At 48.8% G+C, this 19,704-nt stretch overlaps 1 protein-coding gene across 3 annotated transcripts in view; it reads left to right on the top strand.

Annotated features, from left to right (window-relative positions):
* tmem150c (transmembrane protein 150C) overlaps positions 1-19,704 on the top strand; it is a 106,682-nt gene that overhangs the window by 69,666 nt on the left and 17,312 nt on the right. For all 3 annotated transcript variants that reach the window (XM_072497926.1, XM_072497927.1, XM_072497928.1), the window contains 3 exons: positions 60-113; positions 4,860-4,895; positions 4,992-5,059. In XM_072497926.1, the coding sequence (XP_072354027.1) occupies positions 60-113; positions 4,860-4,895; positions 4,992-5,059 (158 nt within the window). The remainder of the gene's footprint in view (positions 1-59; positions 114-4,859; positions 4,896-4,991; positions 5,060-19,704) is intronic.

The raw sequence follows: 19,704 nt of genomic DNA on the forward strand, positions 1-19,704 counted from the left end.
AATGTTATTTTGGATTTTTTTTCCAGATGCCTGCTAAATAATTGTTTTATTTTACACAGGTACATAATTGCAGTTGAGGACAAAGTAATCTGTAGGCTTGTTTTCCCAAAAGGGTGAGAAACTTTTTATTTTCATTTCATGAAAGTTTAAAATTTATGCCTAAGCATAGACTTGAAATGGTATTTGTACCTCAAGTAAGGCAAGTTGCACAATTGGTGAACAAGCATAGAACCGGTAAGAACATCTGAGAGGGCTGCCTGTATTCTCATAGTTTATTCTGAAGTCATGGTCCCCTGTTTATTTATTGTATTCTGACCTGACTTTTATTCATAATTTTGAAACAATTGATGGTGAATCCTAGCTTTGTGTCATCTTATTGTAGAGAATTCATTTAAAAGAGATGAACGTTTGAACTGTGTAGGTAACAGAAGTATATCAAGTTAGCTCCACTCCCAGCATGTACCTATCCCATTAGCGATTTGCAGCCACTGATGAAATATGCAGTTATTTTTAAAATAATTAGCCTTTGTTTAACATTGCCTCACTTTTAAAAAAAAATCTTTTTTATTGGCATCTTCAAAATTATATGCATTGCCGTTCGTTTTCATTAATTGTACAGTCACAAAGGTTCCTTCTTAGGTTTCTCTATTGACACTCTGTCGCCATCTGGCTCAGCATACAATCCTCCCTATCTCTCCCCCCCCACCTCCAGCTCCTCTCTCCTTGACCCGCCCATCCCTTCCCCTCTTTTTCACTGCTGCTCTCCATTTTTTCCACGGGGTTTTGCTACCTCACCTTGCTCCCCACTCACCTTGCTCCCCCCCCCCCCCCCCCCCCTTCCCCCACCACCACTACTCCCCGGTCCTCTCTCACTTTCCTCTTTCTATCTTGCCCTGGTTATTTCTCCCTGGCTATTGGCTCTTTATTGATTTATGTGTTGGCCACAAACAGGTCTCGGAACAATCGGATGAATGGCTCCCATGTTTTGTGGAAGCCCTCTTCCGACTCACGGATGGTGAATTTGATTTTCTCTATTTGGAGAAATTCTGATAGGTCGGACAGCCAGTCTGCAACTTCAGATGGTGCTGCTGATCGCCAATCAAGCAGGATTCTATGGCAGGCGATCAGAGAGGCAAGGGCAAGGGCGTTCGCCCTCCTCCCCATGAAGAGATCTGGCTGGTCTGATACCCCGAAGACCACCACTTTCGGGCATGGCTCCACCCTCATCCCCACCACTTTGGACATTGCCTCGAAGAAGGCTGTCCAGTCCCCAGCAAGTCTGGGGCAAGACCAGAACATGTGAGCGTGGTTGGCCGGGCCTCCTTGGCACCATTCACATCTATCCTCCAACTCTGGGAAGAACCTGCAGCACGATAGCATTGTGGATAGCACAATTGCTTCACAGCTCCAGGGTCCCAGGTTAGATTCCGGCTTGGGTCACTGTCTGTGTGGAGTCTGCACATCCTCCCCGTGTGTGCGTGGGTTTCCTCCGGGTGCTCCGGTTTCCTCCCACAGTCCAAAGATGTGCAGGTTAGGTGGATTGGCCATGATAAATTGCCCTTAGTGTCCAAAATTGCCCTTAGTGTTGGGTGGGGTTACTGGGTTATGGGGATAGGGTGGAGGTGTTGACCTTGGGTAGGGTGCTCTTTCCAAGAGCCGGTGCAGACTCGATGGGCCGAATGGCCTCCTTCTGCACTGTAAATTCTATGATAATCTATGATTTGGGTTTTGGTCAAGTGGGCTCTATGTGCCACTTTTAGTTGCGTTAGATTGAGCCTCGCACATGTGGAGGTAGAGTTGACCCTGTGCAGTGCTTCACTCCAGAGTCCCCACCCTATTTTGAACCCCAAGTCTTCCTCCCATTTCCTCCTTGTTGTGTCCAGTTCGGTGTCGGCCCTCTCTAGCAGTCGTTCGTACATGTCACTACAGTTCCCTCTGCCTAGGATGTCTGCATCCAGTAGCTCTTCTAATAGTGTCTGTCGTGGTGGTCGGTATGTCCCTTTCTCCTTCTGTAGGAAGTTTTAAAGCTGCAGGTATCTGAGTTTGTTGCCTTTAGCTAGTTGGAATCTCTGCATCAGTTCTTCCAGTGTTGTGATCCTGCCAGTGTCTCCCCGTCCTGTCTCCAACTTTTGAAGGTGGTGTCAGTGAGTGCTGGTGTGAATCTGTGGTTATTGCAGATGGGGACTTTGTCGGACATTTTGGTCAGTCCGAATTGCTGCTGTAGTTGGTTCCATGTCTGGAGGGTGGCTATCACCACTGGGCTGCTGGAGTGTTTCTTGGGCAAATATGGGAGTGCCGCCATGATGAGGGCCTGAAGAGAGGTCCCCTTGCAGGAGGCCTCCTCCGCACGCACCCACTCGGCCTCTGTGACTCCTTTATCCATCCCATCACTCTCTCTGCCGTTGCTGCCCAGTGGTACAATTGTAGGTTTGGGAGGGCGAGCCCTTCCCTGGATTTTGTTTTCTGTAGGACCTTTTTTGTGATCCTAGCATTCTTTCCCCCATACAAACAATATGAATAATTTGTCCAGTGCATTGAAAAAGGCCTTGGGGATATAGATCGGGATGGATCTTAGTAGGAAGAGGTACCTGGGCAGTACGTTCATTTTGATCGTCTGTACTCTGCCTGCCAGGGACAGTGGGAGTTTGTTCCACCTCTGCAGGTCCTTTTTGACTTCCTCTGTCAGGCTGGTCAGGCTCCATTTGTGGATCCCCGTCCAGTCATGTGCAATTTGGACCCCCAGGTAGCGGAATTTGTGCTGGGCTTGTTTAAACGGCAGTCCCACCAGTGCTGCCCCTCCCCCTTGCAGGTTCACCGGGAAGATCTCACTTTTACTCATGTTGAGTTTGTAGCCCGAGAAGGCACCAAACTCTATCAGGAGCGTGATGATTCCTTCCATGCTGCTTTGTGGGTCCGAGATGTAGAGGAGCAGGTCATCCGTGTAGAGTGAGACTCTATGCTCTCTGCCTCCTCTTTGGATCCCCCTCCAGTTCTTTGCTGTTCTGAGAGCGATCGCTATTGGTTCGATCGCTAGGGCGAACAGCAGCAGTGACAGCGGGCATCCCTGTCTGGTGCCCCTGTGCAGCTGTAAGTACTGGGAGCTGGCGTTGTTTGTCCGTATGCTTTCCATGGGAGCATTGTACAGGAGTTTCACTCATGAGGTGAATCCTTTTCTGAGCCCGAACCGTTCCAGAACCTCTATAAGGTACTTCCACTCGACTCTGTGAAAGGCCTATTCTGCGTCCAGGGAGACGATCAGATAAGGTGCTCTGTCCCCAGATGGGGTCATGATCAGTAGGGGACTGATGTTCGATGTTAGCTGTCTACTTTTGACAAAGCCCGTTTGATCCTCTGCGACCACTCTGGTACACAGTCTTCTAGCCTTTTGGCTAGGATCTTGGCCAATATTTTGGCGTCTACGTTCAGTAGAGAGATGGATCTGTATGAACCACATTCAGTCGGGACTTTGTCTTTCTTAGGTATTAGCGAGATTGAGGTGTGTCCCTCGCCAGCGAGTCTGTGAACATCTCCCGCAGGTGTGGGGCCAGTGCTGTCGCGAATGATTTGTAGAAGTCCACCGGGAACCCGTCTGGTCCCGGCACCTTCCCCGCCTGCATGGAGCTAATACTCTCCATGATCTCTCCCAGTTCTAGCGGTGCTCCCAGACCCCGTTTTCTGTCCTTCCCCCACGACTGGCATGTCCAGTCCATCGAGGAACCATTTCATCCCCGAGTCCCCTGGTGGGGGCTCTGAGGTGTACAGTCCCTGATAAAAGTCCTCAAAGGTCTTGTTAACCTTGTCTGGGCCCGTTTCTAGCGGGCCTCTGTTGTCCCTAATTTGCGCACTCTCTCTGGTGGCTGTCTGCTTTCTCAGCTGGTGCACCAACAGGCTCCTGGCTTTGTCCCCATGTTCCTATAGGGTCCCCGTGGCTGGCGGAGTTGGTGCACTGCTTGCCTCGTGGAGAGCAGGTTAAAGTTCATTTGTAGCTTTTTCCTCTCTGCCAAGAGCTCTACAGTCAGGGCCTCGGAGTATTTACGGTCTACTTCCAGTATGGAGTAGACCAACTGCTGCCTAGTCGCTCTGTCCTCTCTATCCCTTTTCACTTTAAAGGCGATAATTTCCCCTCTAATCAAGGCCTTTAGCGCTTCCCAGAACGTGGCGGGTGAGACCTCCCCGTTTTGGTTGTTTGTCGTGTACTCCGCTGTGGCCTGTGATACCCTCTCGCTGAAGGCCTTGTCGGGCTGTGGGGCGGTGTCCAATCTCCATGTGGGATGTTGGGTATTGCCTGTCTCCAACCTCACATCTATATAATGTGGAAGTAACTATGTAAATATGCAAAATTTGATTTTGTCCGTGATGACAGCATTACGTACCATAAAAATGAAAATCAATAGAAACATGTTTTTAAAAAGGGAAAATCATCTTCATGTATTGGGTGTCTGGAATTGGCTGCCTGGTTTGGTGGTGGAGGCAGAAACCTTCCACTCATTTAAAAGGTACCTGGATCTGCACCTGAAGTACAGTAACCTGCAAGACAACGGGTCGGGTGCTGGAAGGTGGGATTAGAATAGGCAGCTAGTCTTTTGATTTTATCTTTTTTGGCTGGCTGGTGCAGACACAATGGGCTGAATGGTCTCTTTCTGTCCTGTAACATTTCTAAGGTTCTATACTTCTTTGGGTAAGGAAGTTCCTTCTGCGTTCCCTATTTGATTTCTTGCTGACTATCCTATATTGATGACCTTTAATTATGCTATTGTGACACCAACAGTGTGAAATGTAAATTTTTAATGAAAAAAAACAACAAAATGTGCATAATTATTTTAAAATCTTTTTTCTGACTTGTTTTGTGCTGAATCTAGGAAACCAACCTGTAAGCTCCTCCCTCCTTTTATAAGGTACAGTAAATCTTCCTCTATCCCATGCACCCCTGCTTCGTTTATATATACCATTAGCTGCTGGGATGAAAATTAAGTAACATTTTTCTTTTGAAGTATTGCAGCTGACAAGCCACCAGCAAGCTGTGTTTTCGGCCAAGTTGTGAATTTAGCAGCGTCTCTAGGTAGGAAGGAATCCATATGAGATGTTTCACTTGTAAATGGGTGCGCGCATCTATCAGTTTCCTTACCATTTTTCTTTAGAAGGAAAGAAGAGTGACAGAAAGCTGGCTTTGGTTAAATGTATTGTAAAGTGTTCTAACGGTGTCTAAAGTTTATTCTGTGCTAACTATTTCACTCATTTCCAAAGCTGTATTTATAAATGGGCAGCACCATAACCTTTTAAGTAATTTTAGAGGCAACAGTTAGTAAATAGACTGAAGCTTCTTATGTGTCGGCAGTGAGTTATTTAGTGCATTTCCTGTGCTTAATGTGCCATAACTTCCTCGGAGTGGGGTATTGCCATTCTGTACTGACTTAACTGCGCTATAATTCTTAAGCGCCTGGCTCCAGCGTTGAAGTTTAAAAGAAGCGGAGCAAAAGAGGACATGCCTCCTTTTTTACAGCACCAGCTGCCATAAAAATGGTAAGTTTAGAGTCAGAGGGCAGCACGGTGGCGCAGTAGTTAGCACTGCTGCCTATGGCACTGAGGATCTGGGTTCGATCCCGGCCCTGGGTCACTGTCCATGTGGAGTTTGCACATTCTCCCTGTGTCTGCGTGGGTCTCACCCCCACAACCCAAAGATGTGCAGGGTAGGTGGATTGGCCACAATAAATTGTGCGTTAATTGGAAAAAAATGATTGGGTACTCTAAATTTATTTTTAAAAATGTTTAGTCAGAGTGATAGAGGTATAAAGCACAGAAAAAACCTTTCGGCCCATCGTCCCTGCAGCGGTGAAAAATAAAACCACCTAACTATTCTAATCCCATTTTCCAGCATTTCGTCCAAAGCATTGTATGCCTTGACATCGCAAGTGCACATCTAAATATGAGAGTCTCTGCCTCCACCACCCTTTCAGGCAGTGAGTTCCACCACCCTCTGGGTGAAAAGGTTTTTCCTCACATCCCCTCTAAATCTCCTGCCCCTTGCCTTAAATCTACTCCCATTGGTCATTGATTCCTCCATCAAGAGGAAAGTTTTCTTCCTATCTACTCTATTTCTGCCCCTATTTATACATCTCAGTCTCCTCTTCTTCAAGGAAAACTTGAAAACTGTCCAAACTCTTTTCATAGCTAAAATTCTACCCACTAGGCAGCATCCTGGTAAATCTCCTCTGTACCCTTTCCACTGATACCACATCCCTCCTATAATGTGGTTTCCAGAGCTGCAGACAATACTCTAGATGTGGCCTAACCAACATTTTATACAGTTTAAAGGTCCCATTGAAAATAACAGGTCAAGGAAAGAAAGTAAGTGTTGAAGGGAAGTGAATGGGATGTGGGGGTTCGGGTATGAGATGGGAGACGGTGTCAGATATCGGGGTTGGACATCGGGAGAGTGGGGGGGGGTTGGGCATTGGAGGTGAGGGTGGGTTGGGATGGGGATTCGGGACAGGTTGGGGGGTAGGGATCAGGAGGGGCGTCGGGTCAGGTCGTGGGAGGTTTGGTTCATTAGGGGTCAGGTCGTGGCGATCAGGTTGGGTTGATGGAGGAGTGGGTGTTGTGTCAGTGAGGTTGGGGGTAGGATTCAGTTCCAGTTGGTTCATGGGGGTGGTGGTGTTCTGGTTGAGGGGGGTGGGGTATACCATAGGGATGGGGTGCTTATTTGTCAGGGGATGTCCCATGCAGGGCTAGGTCTGGGTATTTAAAATAGTTACGCAGAAATTAGAAGTGGTTTTATTTCTTCCAACTCTTTCAAAGTAACTATTGGGGTAGCAGTGGCAGAACCATCCGAAGGTAACCATTTAAATCGCTGTGTTGTATGGTTCCGAGCCTAGTGTAATTATCCAGGGGAAGTTAGCCCTTTTGGACAATTGCTGGGTAATCCCGTATGTGGAAACATCCAAGAGGGATTTCCCCAGTGCATCTTTGGGATAGCCCCCAAATCCGACACTGGGAAGCCATAGGTTACGGGCCTATGTCTACATAAAGGTATAGACGTAGTGGTTTTGCTAGACTCCATTGGCTTTTCTAACCAATATTGGCAAAAACAAGCACAAAATTATGTCTGGTGCAAATTGGATTTCCGTAAATTGGGCAACACGGTAGCACGATGGTTAGCACAGTTGCTTCACAGCTCCAGGGTCCTATGTTCGATTCCCAGCTTGGGTAACTGTGTGGCGGCTGCACGTTCTCCCTATGTCTGCGTGGATTTCCTTCGGGTGCTCCGGTTTCCTCCCACAGTCCAAAGATGTGCAGGTTAGGTGGATTGGCCACGCTAAATTGCCCCTTAATGTCCAAAGAAGATTAGGTGGGATTATGGGGATAGGGTGGAGGTGTGGGGATTGGGTGTGTCGTGTTGGGTGTTCCGATACACAAACGAACTAACACGGTTGTAGATGGTACAACTCTGTTTTATTATTCTGTACAATAATAACTGTTAACTTCTGGCTGTGGTTCATACTTTACCAGCTAACCTGTGGACCCAGCCCTTGCACTATCTTAGTGAGGCACTCAGCACATGGTGTATGTCTCAGTGGCACGCTGTGAGCTCTGTGCTCTGAGCTATCTCCTGGTAGAATGAGCGGGAACTGTGGTGTTCCCTGTTTTATAGTGCGTGTGCTCTCACTGGTGATTGGCTGTGATGTTGTGTATGTATTGGTTGGTCCATCTACCTGTTCATCAGTGTGTGTGTGATTGCACCATGATATGTTAATGTGGATATCATGACATTCCCCCCTTTTCACAAAGATATGTGCCTACATGGTAATAAATATTGGTGTGTACTGAATGCAGCTGAGTATGTGTGTGTAATACTTACAACATGCACATGAGGCTAAACTATATACATAGGAAGGTGTCAGGTGCAACAGAGCAACGAGAGTGTACCACAAACAAAACAAATGCAATCATCAAAAATCGAAAGAGAACTCCTGGAACGACAAGAAAGAAACACGTTAACAGTATTGCACAATAATGCAGTCCAATGTGCAAATAGGCTCATAAGTCTAGTCTATTAGGTGGGCGACGAATTCGGGTTGACCGCCTCAAGGGTGGGTCAGGATCCACCGGCTGAGGAATGGGCCTGGCCACGGGCGAGAGAGGAATAGGCAGTGAAGTGGGAAATGGTTCAGAAGGGCACTTGGCACAGAAGATGGCTGCCTGACACACAAGATGGAGACACAGAGAATAAAGCAGACATAACTGATGCCTGGAGTCCAGCAGGGTGCCAGTAGGACAGATAGAAACAGATCCAGGACAAAGGGAGCCAGGCAGGAAGATTAAGAAATACATAAATGCGGGACACCACTTGAATAAAGCTGACTTCAGCCAAGGTGTACACAATGATATGCTAATACAAATGTCTTGGGCCATTTCCTAAAACAAAGGGACAATCGATACTGCTTTCCTGCTGCTACCTGTAACCTGTAAAACCTCTTTGACTGTGGCCATGTGTAAATGGCAAAACACTTACAAATAGCGATGTACAGTCTATAAAATGTTTAAAGATAACAAGGTGATAATTGTTTTGTATCTGGGCTCATTGTGAACCCAAAGTATAAAATGAATGATTGCCATTCAAACTGGGAGAAAGGCTGGCTACCGTACCGCGGGGTACGTACGCTTTCTCCCGAAGCTTCATGTAACAATAAAACTGCACTTATTTGAACACAGCAAGTCTGACTCTTGAAGTGGTTGATTTTTCCCACAATATATTGGCGTAGTCCGGCAGGGTCTTACTTCTGGTGAGTTCCAATCGAAGGCCTCGATCGGAAAGACGGGGTAAAGATCGTTTTGAATCTGCAGGAGTCAGACAGGTCAAAAGGTGCAGTTTAAAATAACGTACCTATAGTGATAAGCATAGTGATATAAGTCTTGACTGTATAGTGACATGATAATAGATCAGGTTTGGTACTAACTGCTGATAGTATTAAGGATTTGTGGCTTGTGCTGATCAACAAACGGACAAGGTAGTGCTGCCCCAAACGCCCAGCCTTAGACTGGCTGTCAAGAGGAGGAATCTCCCACACGAAGGTCAGGATTTGAAGTGGGTATTGAGGCACCAAAGGCACTAAGGATTGTGAAGCACAAGTGGCAGAAATCGGCTAACCCCGAACTCTGTAGTGGCGAACAAACGCAGAGTTCTTGTATGAAAGTAGAGCATAAGTTGGGTACTGGGCTGTCCAATGTCTTATTAGCGGTGCGGAAAAGGAGCTGATCAACTCTGACCTAGAGCCGAACTCCGGTGGAGAAGCACGTTGCCGATGTGGTAATAGTGGACACCGTGAGTATAAGTCAAACCCTGAGAGACGGTAGCGATAGCGCGGCGCTGGAATAGTAATAGTGGCTGGAGGGGTAGTGAAGTCCCTCCAGTAGAGAGCACACTTTGCTAGGAGGCAGCTGTGGCCGTACAGACGGTGCTCGGGAAGTAATAGTGGCTGGGGGGGTAGTGAAGTCCCTCCAGTAGAGAGCACACTTTACTCATAGTAACCGAGGGTATTGAAGTCTGCGAGATGGCAGACAATGATATAAAAAGGGGATCTGCAGGTTCTCTTATCGAGACATATATGACAGACAGACAAGTTTGATAAAAAAGATGAAGAAGGACGGCTGGGACACTTCCCAGACGTTAGAACAACAGAGGGGTTGGATAGACAAAGAGAAGAGAAACAAGACTAAAAAGATAGGGATAATGTTAGTACATCAGTTAGCAGGACTAATTGAACCAGTAGCCACCTCTACTGAAAAGTGGAAGGAAGACAAAGAGAAGATCAGGGAATTAGAATCTAGAGTAAGGGAACTGGAGAAACACAACCACGTGTTGAGAGAACAACAAGGGAGGGGGGAAACTGATCCCCTACCCCCTTACGAGCCCACACAGCAGGGGCCAACCGCCCCTCCGGCAGGGTGGGGTGCATTAGAATACAATTTAGCGCCAGTAACCCGAGGGGAACAGATGCGCAGCCAAAAGCAAATTATAAACCCTTTACCCCAGGTGAGAGACAGCAGATAATGGCTTCCCTGGGCAAATTATAACCTAGAAGCGCAAACACCAAATTCTGGGAAGAATTAGACACAATCTGGGTAGGACACCAGTTACACCTAAGAGACGTACACCAGCTGGTCAGGGCAGCCTGTCCAGCAGATAAGTGGAGGCAGGTAGCTGGCGGACCCGCCACTCCTGCAGCCCAGGATTATAACGGGAGACGGTGGACACATACCGTCGCTTTAACAGCAGAGATAGATGCACAGCAGGTCCCCTTCGCCCAATTTAAAACGGAAATCCAGAGTGTGTTACGGAACGCTCCCACTAACTGGAGCAAGACCACTACCACAAGACAGCAGAAAGGGGAAGGAGCTTCTGAATACGGGGAATGATTGTTCCACGTGTACCAAGAGTGCTCAGGGCAAGGGAACCCATGCCGTGGGGATCGGGCGTTCATACAAGCTTTTAAAGATGGACTCTCTAGTGCCCACCAGGCTATCCTAAAAATGGGAGTGATTATGTCCCAGGATTACGACGAGTTGGTAGAGTGGGCTAGCGGTATACAGGTAGAGGAGACATCCCAGGTCAGAGCAAGGCCAGAAAGAGTAGCAACCCCCAGTAACGGGAACTGGGCCAAGCCGAAACTGACCTGCCACAATTGTGGCCAGCAAGGGCACTATGCGAGGGATTGCGGGGCACCACAGAAAGGAGACAGACCAGGAGGCAGTGGGAAGCATTGCAGCCACTGTAATAAGTATGGACACTCAGAGGCAGTGTGTTGGGAGAAGCATGGGAGACCCCCGACCCGATCCAGGACCACCACAGAACCGGAGGGATCACGGAACCTCCGAGGTCAGCAGGGCTGACTGTCTGCAGCCCTCACAAGGGTAAAAAGGAGGGAAGAATTTATGTGTCTGCACTAGTAGGGGGCAGACAATGTGAGATGCTAGTGGACACAGGAGCGTCCATGTCTGTTACCAACCTACCCTTACCCCATACAAACAAAATGATTCACCTAACCGGGATAGGAGGGAACAAAACACCCGCCTACCTGAGCGAAACCACGTTAGTAGAAATAAATAATTTGTATATACCGATGTATGCCAAAATAACGAGGGTACAATAATGGGAAATGATTTAATGAAGGAATATAAAGTTTTAATAGATTGTGGAAAGGGAGAATTGATTTGGCCAAGACAGGACGGTCGGAAAACTAAAATAGGGAAACTTACAAATCACTTGGCAACCATTAAGGTGGCCACAGTCACTGCCAGAAATTGGGAATTAAGACAGGGGGGTTCGGAGCCATCTGTGCTTCCATCCCCAGAGTGTGGGCAGAGACAAAATTAGATACTGGACTGACTAAAACGGACCCGATAAAGGTACCAGGACCAGAGCATAAGCCCCACCGACAGTATCCAATTAAGCCAGAGGCAGAAAAGGCCGTAGTAGAAATAGTCAAAGGGTTAGTGTAGAGGGGAATTCTAAGGGAGACCACAAGCACCACTAACTCCCCAACCTGGCCAGTAATCAAGCCTGATGGGAGCTATAGACTCACGATAGACTATACCGGACTTAATAAAGTCACGCCCAAATTGCACCCCATTGTAGCAAACCCCTCGACAATCCTGAACGGACTGTCGCAGGAACATAAAATATTCACAGTATTGGACATAGCCAGTGGATTCTAGTCCCTACCATTAGATCCAGAATCCCAGGACAAATTTGCCTTTACAGTAGGGGACAGACAATTCATGTGGACTCGCCTACCACAGGGATTCCACAACAGCCCCGCTATCTTCCATCGGGTAATGAGTGACATCCTGAGTAGGGTAGAACTACCAGAGGGCAGCACGGCCCTACAATATGTAGACGATATCCTAATAGCTTCAGGGTCCAAGTCGGGACACCAGGAAGCACTGTACCTAATCCTACACGAGTTAGAAACTGCAGGGTTAAAGGTAAGCCCCAAGAAGGCACAAATCGGGAAGGCACAGGTCCTATATCTAGGACACCTTATATCCCAAGGACTTAAAGAAATACCAGCAGATCGGAAGCAGGCAATTCAACAACTGCCACGACCCGTCACCATAAGAGGGGTCAGGAAGGTGTTAGGGTTATTCAACTATAGCCAAAGTTTTATCCCGGGGTTCGCAAAATTGGCCGAACCAATACAGGGACTAGTCAAAGGGGGAAAACCAGCGTTAGAGCCCGTAAAATGGGGACCGGAGCAGGAAGAGGCTTACAGTAAACTAAAAACAGAACTAATATCAGCCCCTGGACTAGGGTTACCAGATTCGAATAAAGACTTTCATATCCATTGTCGCAATGAGGGAGGATTCTATTCCGCAGTAGTGACACAGGACCATGGTGACAAGAGGAGACCCATAGGGTACTATTCGACTGCAGAGGGACCGACAATCACCGGGTTGCCAAGATGCATAGCTGCTTTAGATTGTGCCACCTGGGCCGTAAGAATTAGCGAACCAGTAGTGATGGCAGGGAACATAATCCTCCACACCAAGCACACCTTAGTGGAAATGTTAAATACGGGGAAATTGAGGTCAGTCTCGAACATAAGGAGGGCCAAGTGGGAAGCTGTCCTCCTACCCCCAAGCAAGTCCGTAGTAATAGTAAGAGATATAGGGGAGAATCCAGCAGAAGGGATTTTAGATACAGGAGAGCCACACACCTGTGGAGATGTAGACAGAGATGAAGGAGAAGGTAGAATAAAAGACACACTATTAACAACAGCTGAGGAGACCCTCTTTGTAGATGGGTCACGAAAATATGTGGAAGGATCACCCCGGACAGGGTGGGCAGTAGTGGATGATAAGTTAGAAAGCATAAGGTCAGGAAGGATTGACGGAGGTCAATCCGCTCAAGTAGCTGAACTAGTGGCGCTCACACAGGCACTAGAGTTATCTGAGGGAAAAACCGTGAACATATACACGGATAGCCGATATGCATTTGGAATTATACATGATTACATGACAACATGGGGAAGGAGAGGGGTCATAACCACTGGCGGAACCCCTATCAAACATCAGCAAAGAATTAAGGCGCTATTAAAAGCCAGTGAGAACCCCCGAGAAGCCGCAGTAACCAAAATTAAACCGCACCAGAAGGAGCCAGGAAGGGCAACCTGGATTGGTTGAATTTCAAAGGAAACCAAGCAGCTGATGCAGCAGCACAACTGGCTCTAGAACAAAAAACGATTAGCGAGCGACCAATAGCAGCTACAGAACCAGTAGAAGAAGATATAGATATTAGGGAATTACAGGAGAACACTCCAAGTGAGGAGAGAGAGAGATGGGAAGCGCAGGGTGCAGCCAAAGGGGCTGATAATGTTTGGAGACGAGAGGATAAGGTGATAGCACCGGAATGCATACAGAACACCCTATTGGAATTACACCATGGGCTCTCACATGTGGGTAGAGAGGCCATGATAACCAGCTCAGGAAGAGAATGGTGGTGGAAAGGGATGGGAAGAGACGTAGCCCGACACTGCCACCGATGCGTGATATGTGCACAACACAACCCTGGTAAACCCGTAAAAATTAAAATGGGACACCAACCCAGACCCAAGGGACCCTGAGAACACCTGCAAATGGATTTCACAGGGCCACTACCACAATCCCATGGAAAAACTTATTGTCTGGTCATCATAGACCAATTCACCCGGTGGGTAGAAGCATTCCCTACCAGAAATTGTACTGCTACCATGGTAGCCAGAATATTGGCAGAGAAAGTAATCCCTAGATGGGGAGTGCCCCTACAAATTGATTCGGACCAGGGGACACACTTCACTAGGAAGGTGATGAAAACAGTATGTAAGCTGATGGGGATAAAACAAAAATTCCATATCCCCTATCATCCACAGAGTTCCGGGATGGTAGAACGTATGAATAGAACACTTAAGAATAAAGCCATGCAAACATCGGGAAAAATATGGACAGAGGTGTTGCCCACTATACTAATGAGGCTAAGAGCTACCACAAACCGGACAACCGGATTAACCCCTTATGAGATAATGACAGGATGGGCAATGCAATTACTAGAAAGCATCATAACAGGTGGGACCGATGTAGGTCCGCTAAAAGACAGAATCAGGAGATATGTTTCGGAACAGAGCACCCAGCTAAAAGGGATGCGCAAATTCGTAAAAGACAATCAGGAACAAAAAGACACACAAAGGGAGCTTGAAATATTCCCTGATGTCCCAGCAGCGGGCAGTCACGTCCTAATAAAAACACTACCTGTTAAGCCAGGATTTGCCCCAAAATGGAATGGGCCATATGAAGTCATAATTAGTGGAGACACCTGTGCCTGTATTGACATAAGAGGGAACGGAACCTGGAAACACTGGACCCAGCTAGAATTGTATAAACCTGAACATGAATGAACTAATCCGATTGCTTTCCCCCAAACACAGGAGGAGACCCCGAGCGAACGACCAGTGTACACGGAAAGTGTAGAACAGTTCTGCTACCAAGCATACAGACAGATTATAAACTATAGTGTTAGAATTGATACTTGCTCGTTGTAAAAATGTGTGTAACCATGGGTGTGATTATGATACTTTGCGTTGTCGCGACTGTAAATTTGACTGGGCTAGAGATAATCTATTTTACAAAGCCCACATAAACGTACATGGGAATCGAACTGTATGCTACCCATTAGCACAGTTGGTAGAAGCCCTATTTGTAGCCACCCCTGGGTGGATCCCGAGCAATTTATATATAGTTGATACATCAGGTGCACCCTGTAAGGGCGAAATCGGAAAGTATAAAAAGGGGATACAGGGGAGATGTGTGAAACTTGTAAATCCCACCGACTCTGGGGGCGGGGAGCTCCAAAAGGAGGGAGGGAAAGCTGGTCAAGACACAGCAAGCTATCTGCTTTGTTTCACAGGGCAGGGATGGGGATGTGCCTATGCCCTGGTCCCCACAAATAATTTCTACATACAGACGCAGTGCATCCGCCAGCATTGTCGGGTTAATAAAGGACAGTTTATTTGCGCCTGCAATGAACTAAAATGCCTGAACATAACCGCAGGATACAGCTCATGTGTGGGCAGTGCAATGGGACTCACATAAGCTCAGCCACATAGACTTACCCGTTTGATACTTACCAGGTGGTGGAATCCAACGGGGTGTCAGGATAACCGAAAAATTGGGAATACAGGCAGATACATAATCAGGACACTACATGCTACCGGCAAAGGAGGGATACGTCTTCCTCTTCAATGGAACGTACGCGACAGAAACACTACATCTCCTAGGCCTTTTTGCAGTGGGAACCATAGGACCACTCACCGTACCATGCCCTCAGAAGGGACATATTCGGAGAAGAATAGTGACCCGGGCTATCAGCAAGGAATTCTGCGCTGATTGGGGAACCCCGGGCACATTAGGATCATCCCTGGGGTACGGATTCCTTGCGACTCTATCTCTGGGGGGAGCAGCAGGAGTGATTAGTGCTAAGAACAGAAATGTAATTGTTTGTGGATTAACAATCTTGGGAAACAGTACCTCAAAAGCGCTAGAGGCTGTCAACCAAGAAATAGCTGATCTCAGATTATATGCACAACAGACACGGTCTGCAGTAGACTACCAGTTAGCCCAACAAGGGGGAGTGTGTACAATCGTGGGAGATAAATGTATAACCCATGTCATAAACAAATCCTATAATATTACAGAGGCAATTCACAGTATCAGGGAACAACTGGATAACTTCAGACAGGGACCCACAAAAGGAAGTAGCTGGCTAGAGTGGCTGGTGGGAAATACCTGAGGACCCGATTTAATACATGGACTGGCCATGTTCATATTGGTCACACTGGTGTGCTGCCTTAGCTTTGGGTGTCTAAAAATCTGCTGTAGTACCGTAACAAAGATTGTGTCAGGAGCCAGTGTCACCCTTAACGAAACCACGATATTCCCCGAAGACTCCAGGAGATGCGGAGAAAGACGGGAAGTTGCGGACGTGTACCTATGAGAGGTACCGTTGTGTTGGTCTACGGGGCTGTTGGGGTGACAACAGCCCGGACCAAAAGGAGGGGTTGAAGTGGGAAATGGTTCAGAAGGGCACTTGGCACAGAGGATGGCTGCCTGACGCACAAGATGGAATCACAGAGAATAAAGCAGATATAACTGATGCCTGGAGTCCAGCGGGGTGCCAGTAGGACAGATAGGAACAGATCCAGGACAAAGGGAGCCAGACAGGAAGATTAAGAAATACATAAATGCGGGACACCACTTGAATAAAGCTGACTTCAGCCAAGGTGTACACAATGTTATGCTAATACGAATGTCTTGGGCCATTTCCTAAAACAAAGGGACAATCGATACTGCTTTCCTGCTGCTACCTGTAACCTGTAAAACCTCTTTGACTGTGGCCATGTGTAAATGGCAAAACGCTTACAAATAGCGATGTACAATCTATAAAATGTTTAAAGATAACAAGGTGATAATTGTTTTGTATCTGGGCTCATTGTGAACCCAAAGTATAAAATGAATGACTGCCATTCAAACCGGGAGAAAGGCTGGCTACCGTACCACGGGGTACATACGCTTTCTCCCGAAGCTTCGTGTAACAATAAAATTGCACTTATTTGAACACAGCAAGTCTGATTCTTGACGTGGTTGATTTTTCCCACAACAGGCTGAGTGGCAGGAAGCTCCATGAAGTCGACATCAGGGACAACAGGAGGGCGTGGCACTGGTGCATGATCACGTAGCGAGCGCGGAAGCAGCCGAAGGGCCCGCCAATTACGCCGGCGAATGGAGCCATCAGGCATGCGAACCAGGAACGAACGGGGAGCCACGTGGCGGAGAACCTCAACGGTTGCCGCCCAGCCACCCTCCGGAAGGTGTATGCGGACGTCGTCGCTGATGCCCGGCCAGTACACAGTTTCTCAGGCCCTCCGCCTGCACTTTTCAACCCCGAGATTGCCTTTGTGCAATTGTTCGTTGACAAGCCGGTGCATGCTGTGTGGGATCACAATCCGGTCCAACTTTAGGAGGACACCATCAATAACGGCCAAGTCGTCCTGGACATTGTAGAATTGTGGGCACTGCCCCTTGAGCCACCCTTCCGTCATGTGACGCATCACACGCTGTAGAATGGGGTCAGCCGCAGTCTCACGGTGAATGTGGGCCAGACGTGCATCAGTAGCCGGCAGATTGGCCGATGTGAAGGCTACTTGTGCGTCGACCTGACAAACGAACCCCTCCGATTCGGGCGGTGTGCTCACTGCTCTGGACAGGGCATCCGCGATGATGAGGTCCTTTCCCGGGGTGTAGACAAGTTGGAAGTCATACCTCCGGAGCTTGAGCAGAATGCGCTGGAGGCGATGGGTCATCTCGTTAAGGTCCTTCTGGATGATGCCAACCAGGGGGTGATGGTCGGTCTCCACAGTAAACTGCGGAAGACCACACACATAGTCGTGGAATTTGTCGATGCCAGTCAACAAACCCAGGCACTCCTTTTCAATCTGCGCATAGCGCTGTTCTGTGGGGGTCATGGCCCGCGAGGCATAGGCGACCTGGGCCCATGATGCAGTGTCGTCCCGTTGCAGGAGTACCGCCCCAATGCCGGACTGGCTGGCATCAGTCGAGATCTTTGTGTCCCGAGTAGTGTCGAAGAACGCCAATACCGGGGCGGTGGTGAGCTTGATCTTATGCTCTTCCCATTCCTTCTGGTGTGCGGGCAGCCACTGGAATTCCGTTGTATTCTTAACCACGTGGCGAAGAGCCATTGTGTGCGAGGCAAGGTTGGGAATAAACTTCCCAGGAAGTTGACCATCCGAGAAAGCGTAGCACTGCCTTCTTGTCTGCCGGCTGCGGCATGGCTGCGATAGCTGCCACTTTGTCGGCATCCGGACGCACCCCTGACCCCTGACGTGGTCCCCCAGAAACTTTAACTCAGTTTGGCCAAAAGAGCACTTGGCTCGGTTGAGGCGCAGGCCGTGACCTCGTATCCGTGCAAAGACGCGCTGGAGACGACTGATGTGCGCCTGTGGTGTGGTGGACCAGATGATGACGTCATCAACATATACTCATACACCTTCGATGCCCTCCATCATCTGTTCCATGATGCGATGAAACACCTCGGATGCCGAAATGATACCAAACGGCATCCTATTGTAACAGTACCTGCCAAAGGGAGTGTTGAAAGTGCACAGCTTCCTGCTGGACTGATCCAGTTGAATCTGCCAAAAGCCCTTTGAGGCATCAAGCTTGGTGAAAATTTTAGCTCGGGCCATTTCGCTCGTGATCTCTTCCCGTTTGAGTATGGGGTAGTGTTCCCTCATGATGTTATTGTTCAGGTCTTTCGGGTCGATGCAGATCCGGAGCTCGCCGGAGGGCTTTTTTACGCGCACCATGGAGCTGACCCACGGCGTTGGCTCCGTGACCTGGGAAAGCACTCCTTGGTCCTGCAGGTCCTGCAGCTGCTGCTTGAGGCGGTCCTTGAGTGGTGCTGGGACTCTACGAGGTGCGTGAATGACCGGGTGGCGTCCGGTTTGAGCCGTATTCTGTAAGTGTAGGGCAGTGTGCCCATGCCCTCGAAAACCTCCTGGTTGTGGGCGAGGAGCGAGTTGAGCTGCGCCCTAAAGTCCGCATCCGGGAAATCGGACGTGCCTTCTGGATACAGAGTGTGTACCCGCTTAACGAGGTGGAGGAACTTGCACGCCTGTGCGCCTAACAGAGAGTCCTTCGAGGATCCAACTATCTCAAAGGACAGTGTGGCTGTGTATGAATTGTGTGCAACCTCGAGCTGGCAGGACCCCATGGCCGGGATAATGTTCCCGTTGTAATCAACCAGCTGACAGTGGGATGGCCGGATCGGTGGTTTAACCTTCAAGGTGTGGAAGGCTGACCATGCAATGAGATTGGCGGAGGCACCAGTGTCTAAGCGGAATGTGATTGGTGATTGGTTGACCGTTAGGGTGGCACACCATTCATCGCCCGGATTAATGCTGTGCACTGGCATCGGCTGGTGGGTCCTACTTGGGGACATCCGGTTCCTGTCTATTACCGCAACGTGGCAAGGTTCCCGGTCGTCGGTATCACCGGTCTGCACGTCGTCAGGGTATGACTCGGTGTATGGGGGCTGGATGGCCCGCATGTCCCTGCGAGGCTGGCAGAATTGCGGAGAGTTGGCAGGTTGAACTGCTCGACGGCAGGCAGCGTAGTGGCCCATCCTGCCACAGCGGAAGCATTGTCCCGTTTTGGCTGGACATTGCCGCTTTAAGTGTGCAGATCCACAGTTGCCGCATGTCGTGACGTCATGGCGTTCGTTGTGCCACCGCGCATGCGCGGTGCGGTCCTGCGTAGAGTGCGCCTGCGCATCACGTCCCTCTGCATCGACGTCCCCTCTTCTGGCCCGTACAAGCGCGGGAAGCCTCGGAAAGCGCGCAAAATGGCCGCCCTCGTCCGGGCCGTGGGCCGGGAGGGACCCGATCGACTGGTCCCGCTTGGGCTCGTAGGACCCCTGCCGTGCCGATTCAGCTGCCTGGAATTGGGAGTACCGGCTGGTCACGTTTTCGTGGAGGACACAGGTTTCGATGGCGGTGGCTAGGGTGAGGCGCTTTATTTTGAGGAGCTGCTGGCGTAGGGTGTCCGAGGTGACCCCAAAAACTATCTGATCCCGAATCATTGAGTCGGAGGTGGCCTCAT

The sequence above is a fragment of the Scyliorhinus torazame genome, chromosome 3 (genome assembly GCF_047496885.1).
Source record: "Scyliorhinus torazame isolate Kashiwa2021f chromosome 3, sScyTor2.1, whole genome shotgun sequence".
Lineage (NCBI taxonomy): Eukaryota > Metazoa > Chordata > Chondrichthyes > Carcharhiniformes > Scyliorhinidae > Scyliorhinus > Scyliorhinus torazame.